Here is a 6,976-nt window from a genome sequence, read left to right on the forward strand (position 1 = left end):
ATCTCCCCCTCCGCAGCTGCCCCAGGGTCGCCCCTCGTCCCCCGGGACAGGAGGTCCAGCCAGATTTCCGCAGTCCCAGCGGGACATTGCACTCTCGCTAGGCGGTGACTTATGTCCACTCGGGGGACGTTACAGTGACCTCGGCTCTGCCCCCCCCTCCTCGCAGACCGCCCCCCCGCCTCGCTGTGGAGTCGCGCTGGAGTGCCACCTAGTGCACGGCGCCGGTATCGCGGGTGTGCTCAGACCCCAGCGGAGCGGGAGAGCCCCTCGGAACAGGCCCGCTCGCACCTGGGAGCTCGTCTGGACCGGAGGGTCCGCGGGCCCCTAGCCCGGCCCGGACTGAGACTCGAATCTCTCGCCCAACCCCAGCGCACCCCTGTGGAAACAGCCCCGCCTCCAGCGCGCTTACAGAGAGACCCCAGGGCAGCGGGAAACACGCTCAGACAAAGAGGACACCAGTGGACACCAGTGAGCCCCAGGAGACTGCCCTGCGAGGTGTGAGCACTTTGTGCCCTGTTCTACCTGAGAACAGAATTCAGAGTACAGACCGTTAAAAGCACAACTGAATATTGCAATAGCGTGAGCACAATACAGAGCTACAAATATCAGACCCCCCGGGCAGTAAGCAGAGCTCCGGGACCTGACGATAACACAAAACACACCAATAAATAACTTGAAATAAATAATGCCTTAAATAGACTTAAACACGAATAAATAGACAGTTGAACCCCCTCAGGTACAGGCCTTCCCCTCTATCGCCTCTATCTAAGAGGATCAACCCTCATATTCCAGTCCACGGGATCAGTGTGACAGAGCTGACACTGCGAATTTCCCGGAGAGTCTGTGCTCTTGCGGATTCCAGACAAGCGGGGCGTTTCGGAGTGCCTGTCTGGGCACCCGCGCCTGCGGTGGAAGAGGGGATCTCTCCGGGCTCCCTCAGGAAGTGGGAGGTGTTGGTCCCAGTAGGCTGAGAGAGCCGGTGAGCCATCGGACCAGCGACGTGTGACAGGTCTGGGCCCCAGTGGTGCGTGTGATCGCTGTCCGGTAGTGGGACTGGCCCGAGGAATCTCCTCGTGGTGTTCTTCTCCCTGGGCTGTGGGAATTGTGAGACGCCGCTTGGTGTTTTGGCGCTGCTTTGAGCCGATGTGTCTGCTCATCTCCGCTCCTCCCTTGCCTCACCCCTCCCTTACTTCCTGCTGAAGAAAGCCGGGCTGAGCAGGGCGTTGGCCAGCTCGAGTCCTGATCCGAACGGATCTCCCGAATCCAGGTCCAGAGGATTCCGGTGCAGTTTCAGCTCCGGAAAGCTCAGGTCTTCGTAACCCAGAATTTCCTCCCCCGGAGGCAGGCGGCTGATCACGGGGAGGAACTGAGAGAGAGGGGGCAGGCGTTTCCCGGGGGGCAGCTGTGCGCGTCGCGCCGGCTGGAGGGACACAGCCCGGCCGTGACGCACCGACAGAAAGAGGGAATACCCGTCCGGCAGCACCAGCTCTGTGAAGGTGCAGTCCGCCTCCGAGAACGTCCTCTGGCACAGGAGAGAAGGAGAAGGGAGGGTTGACAATGAGGCACGCACTGATTCACCCTCCACCCCCGCGCACGGCTGGGAACGAGGACAGCAGTGTCCGCCTTCCCTCCTGGAGGGCAGCCCTTCTGCATGGAGGGGAGTGTCAGTGTGAGGGTGTGAGGGAGCCAGGTGTGAGGGTGTGAGTGTGAGGGTCTCAGTGTGAGGGTGTGAGGGTGTCAGTGTGAGGGTGTCAGTGTGAGGGTGTGAGGGTGTCAGTGTGAGGGTCTCAGTGTGAGGGTGTGAGGGTGTCAGTGTGAGGGTGTCAGTGTGAGGGTGTGAGGGAGCCAGGTGTGAGGGTGTGAGTGTGAGGGTGTCAGTGTGAGGGTGTCAGTGTGAGGGTGTGAGGGTGTCAGTGTGAGGGTGTCAGTGTGAGGGTGTGAGGGTGTCAGTGTGAGGGTGTCAGTGTGAGGGTGTCAGTGTGAGGGTGTGAGGGTGTCAGTGTGAGGGTGTCAGTGTGAGGGAGCCGGGTATGAGGGTGTCAGTGTGCCGGGTGTGAGGGTGTGAGGGTGTCAGTGTGAGGGAGCCAGGTGTGAGGGTGTCAGTGTGAGGGTCTCAGTGTGAGGGTGTGAGGGAGCCAGGTGTGAGGGTGTGAGTGTGAGGGTGTCAGTGTGAGGGTGTCAGTGTGAGGGTGTGAGGGTGTCAGTGTGAGGGTGTCAGTGTGAGGGAGCCGGGTGTGAGGGTGTCAGTGTGAGGGAGCCAGGTGTGAGGGTGTCAGTGTGAGGGTCTCAGTGTGCCGGGTGTGAGGGTGTCAGTGTGAGGGAGCCAGGTGTGAGGGTGTGAGGGTCTCAGTGTGAGGGTCTCAGTGTGAGGGTGTGAGGGTGTCAGTGTGCCGGGTGTGAGGGTGTGAGGGTGTCAGTGTGAGGGAGCCAGGTGTGAGGGTGTCAGTGTGAGGGAGCCAGGTGTGAGGGTGTGAGGGTGTGAGGGTGTCAGTGTGAGGGTCTCAGTGTGAGGGTGTGAGGGTGTCAGTGTGAGGGTGTCAGTGTGAGGGTGTGAGGGTGTCAGTGTGAGGGAGCCGGGTATGAGGGTGTCAGTGTGAGGGTGTGAGGGTGTGAGGGTGTCAGTGTGAGGGAGCCAGGTGTGAGGGTGTCAGTGTGAGGGTCTCAGTGTGTCAGGTGTGAGGGTGTCAGTTTGAGGGTCTCAGTGTGTCAGGTGTGAGGGTCTCAGTGTGAGGGTGTGAGGGTGTAAGTGTGAGGGAGCCGGGTATGAGGGTGTCAGTGTGAGGGTGTGAGGGTGTGAGGGTGTCAGTGTGAGGGAGCCAGGTGTGAGGGTGTCAGTGTGAGGGTCTCAGTGTGTCAGGTGTGAGGGTGTCAGTTTGAGGGTCTCAGTGTGTCAGGTGTGAGGGTCTCAGTGTGAGGGTGTGAGGGTGTAAGTGTGAGGGAGCCGGGTATGAGGGTGTCAGTGTGAGGGTGTGAGGGTGTGAGGGTGTCAGTGTGAGGGAGCCAGGTGTGAGGGTGTCAGTGTGAGGGTGTCAGTGTGAGGGTCTCAGTGTGCCGGGTGTGAGGGTGTCAGTGTGAGGGAGCCAGGTGTGAGGGTGTCAGTGTGAGGGTCTCAGTGTGTCAGGTGTGAGGGTGTCAGTTTGAGGGTCTCAGTGTGTCAGGTGTGAGGGTGTCAGTGTGAGGGTCTCAGTGTGCCGGGTGTGAGGGTGTCAGTGTGAGGGAGCCAGGTGTGAGGGTGTGAGGGTGTCAGTGTGAGGGTCTCAGTGTGAGGGTGTCAGTGTGCCGGGTGTGAGGGTGTGAGGGTGTCAGTGTGAGGGAGCCAGGTGTGAGGGTGTGAAGGTGTGAGGGTGTCAGTGTGAGGGAGCCAGGTTTGAGGGTGTCAGTGTGAGGGTGTCAGTGTGAGGGTGTGAGGGTGTCAGTGTGAGTCAGTGTGCTGGGTGTGAGGGAGTCAGTGTGCTGGGTGTGAGGGAGTCAGTTTGTCGGGTGTGAGGGTGTCAGCGGTGTCTCTCACCTGCCCTCTCAGGTGCCCCAGCTCGTCCATGCACAGGTAGAGAGAGGTGTGCACTCCCTGGATCACTGTGACCTCCGAACTCAGAGAGCGCAGCTCCAGCAGACCTGAGAGAGAGAAGATAGAGGATTGTCTGTCTCTCTGTTTATGGCTCTGTGTTTGTCTTTCATCTGTCTCTCTGTGCCTACCTGTCCACCTGTCTCCCTCTCATCTGTCTTTCAATCACCTGTCTGTGTCCTGCATCACAACCACTGGCGGAGCTTCTAGACACACACACACACACACACACACACACACACACACACACACACACACACACACACACACACACACACGGCCCGCATCAAAACCGCTGGCCGGGCTGCTAGAGAGAGAGAGACACACACACACACTAACACACACACACACACGGCCTGCATCACAATCACTGACGGAGCTGCTGGAGACACACACACACACACACACACGCACGCACACACACACACCACGACCGGCGGACTCACTCTGCGCTGTCTGCTCCAGGGCGCCCCCTGCTGTCCCGTCGGCGCGCAGCTCCAGGTACAGCCCCGCCCGCCGGCCGGGCGCCCACAGGTGCCTCTGCCTCAGCTGGTCGCCCAGCAGCAGCAGGGGGCTGGAGTCCTGCGGCCCCAGGGGCCAGCCCAGCGCCCGGCCGGGGGCCAGCAGCAGGACGAGGAGCAGGGCGGGATGCATGGCCAGCAGAGAGAGAGAGAGAGAGAGGGTCGCTCCGGACTGGGCAGCGGGAGCAGGCGATGGGGCGACAGGAGGGACCTGGGCTTTATATCAGGCAGGAGGGAGGGGCGGAGAGAGAGAGAGAGAGGCAGCGTGGGACTGACTCCTACACAAACACAAACACTGCCTTCCTGGGCCAGTGAGTCAGCCAGGGCAGAGGCAGGGAGGGCCTGCCCCCCCAGGCTGGGCACAGACCGCCCGCTGCCCGCTGCCCAGAGGGGGCAGCTGGATCCCACCGCCCTCCGGCACGGCAGGGGTTAAAACCCCGCACGCACGCACGCGCGCGCGCTCCCCCCCCGCCGTTATCAGCGGGTCAAAGGTCGCCTGCGGGCTCAGGAAGTGATGCAACCGGGACGTGCCGTGAGGAACAGGGGGCGAGAGGCTGCGTCCCTGCAGCAGGCTGTAATCCCAGCTGGACCCACCTGTCCCAGAGCCACCACCACCTTCACTGGGCTCTACTGAGCTGTACTGGGCTTTTACCCCGATCTCACTGGGCTCTACTGAGCTGTACTGGGCTTTTACCCTGATCTCACTGGGCTCTACTGTGCTGTACTGGGCTTTTACCCTGATCTCACTGGGCTCTACTGAGCTGTACTGGGCTTTTACCCTGATCTCACTGGGCTCTACTGTGCTGTACTGGGCTTTTACCCTGATCTCACTGGGCTCTACTGAGCTGTACTGGGCTTTTACCCTGATCTCACTGGGCTCTACTGTGCTGTACTGGGCTTTTACCCTGATCTCACTGGGCTCTACTGAGCTGTACTGGGCTTTTACCCTGATCTCACTGGGCTCTACTGTGCTGTACTGGGCTTTTACCCTGATCTCACTGGGCTCTACTGAGCTGTACTGGGCTTTTACCCTGATCTCACTGGGCTCTACTGTGCTGTACTGGGCTTTTACCCTGATCTCACTGGGCTCTACTGAGCTGTACTGTGCTTTAACCCTGATCTCACTGGGCTTCATTGCACTGTACTGTGCTTTTACCCTGATCTCACTGGGCTTTACTGTGCTTTTACCCTGATCTCACTGGGCTTTACTGCACTGTACTGTGCTTTTACCCTGATCTCACTGGGCTTTACTGCACTGTACTGTGCATTTACCCCGATCTCACTGTGACTCACTGCACTGGACCTGGACTGTGAGGTTGCAGCTCTCGCTGCAACAGAGGTGTGTGAGTCAGCAGGGCCAGAGCCTTTCCTGGAACTGCTGGGAGAGATAAGAGACAGGTAAACAACAGAGGACAGGTGGGCTTTCCCAAACTGCTACTGCGATTGCTCTGACCCTGGGCAAGCCTGAAGCACACAGCCGCCTGCAGATGAGCTCATAAAGATCTCCAGCTGGCACGCGTGCTGCCTGGAGCGGAGATGAATCAATACACTTCACACCCAAGCCGGCTGCCGGGACAACCGGGGCCCCAGTGTGCTCTGGTCACAGGGTTAGCTGGACTGTCCACCCTGCAGCACAGACCTGGCTCGGAGAAGCTGAAGTCTCAAGACGGGCGAGAGCTCAGGGAATTCAAGATGAGAACTGAAGCATTAATTAACCCTGCCCTCTCTCTCAGTGCAGTGTTCATGTACTGGAGTGTCCAGTCAGTGTGTCTGTATGAACCCCTCTCTCTCTCAGTGCAGTGTTAATGTACTGGAGTGTCCAGTCAGTGTGTCTGTATTAACCCCTCTCTCTCAGTGCAGTGTTCATGTACTGGAGTGTCCAGTCAGTGTGTCTGTATGAACCCCTCTCTCTCTCAGTGCAGTGTTCATGTACTGGAGTGTCCAGTCAGTGTGTCTGTATGAACCCCTCTCTCTCTCAGGGCAGTGTTCATGTACTGGAGTGTCCAGTCAGTGTGTGTGTATTAACCCCTCTCTCTCTCAGTGCAGTGTTAATGTACTGGAGTGTCCAGTCAGTGTGTGTATGAACCCCTCTCTCTCTCAGTGCAGTGTTCATGTACTGGAGTGTCCAGTCAGTGTGTCTGTATGAACCCCTCTCTCTCTCAGGGCAGTGTTCATGTACTGGAGTGTCCAGTCAGTGTGTGTGTATTAACCCCTCTCTCTCTCTCAGTGCAGTGTTAATGTACTGGAGTGTCCAGTCAGTGTGTGTGTATGAACCCCTCTCTCTCTCAGTGCAGTGTTAATGTACTGGAGTGTCCAGTCAGTGTGTCTGTATTAACCCCTCTCTCTCTCAGTGCAGTGTTATTGTACTGGAGTGTCCAGTCAGTGTGTGTGTATGAACCCCTCTCTCTCTCAGTGCAGTGTTCATGTACTGGAGTGTCCAGTCAGTGTGTCTGTATTAACCCCTCTCTCTCTCAGTGCAGTGTTAATGTACTGGAGTGTCCAGTCAGTGTGTCTGTATGACCCCTCTCTCTCTCAGTGCAGTGTTCATGTACTGGAGTGTCCAGTCAGTGTGTGTGTATGAACCCCTCTCTCTCTCAGTGCAGTGTTCATGTACTGGAGTGTCCAGTCAGTGTGTCTGTATTAACCCCTCTCTCTCTCAGTGCAGTGTTCATGTACTGGAGTGTCCAGTCAGTGTGTCTGTATGAACCCCTCTCTCTCTCAGTGCAGTGTTCATGTACTGGAGTGTCCAGTCAGTGTGTGTGTATGAACCCCTCTCTCTCAGTGCAGTGTTCATGTACTGGAGTGTCCAGTCAGTGTGTCTGTATTAACCCCTCTCTCTCAGTGCAGTGTTAATGTACTGGAGTGTCCAGTCAGTGTGTGTGTATTAACCCCT

The 6,976-nt window shown here is 58.1% G+C and overlaps 1 protein-coding gene across 1 annotated transcript; it reads right to left on the minus strand.

Annotated features, from left to right (window-relative positions):
* Nucleotides 1-3: 3 nt before the first annotated feature.
* On the minus strand, nt 4-4,290 carry fgf21 (fibroblast growth factor 21). The gene is made up of 3 exons (XM_088646409.1): nt 4,009-4,290; nt 3,509-3,612; nt 4-1,522 (listed from the first exon to the last, which is right to left on the minus strand). The coding sequence occupies exons 1-3, from the start codon at nt 4,214-4,216 to the stop codon at nt 1,187-1,189; spliced, it is 648 nt and encodes a 215-aa protein (XP_088502535.1). The 5' UTR covers nt 4,217-4,290; the 3' UTR covers nt 4-1,186.
* Nucleotides 4,291-6,976: the final 2,686 nt, after the last annotated feature.

Source organism: Lepisosteus platostomus, chromosome 9, assembly GCF_059453375.1.
Source record: "Lepisosteus platostomus isolate fLepPlt1 chromosome 9, fLepPlt1.hap1, whole genome shotgun sequence".
NCBI lineage: Eukaryota > Metazoa > Chordata > Actinopteri > Semionotiformes > Lepisosteidae > Lepisosteus > Lepisosteus platostomus.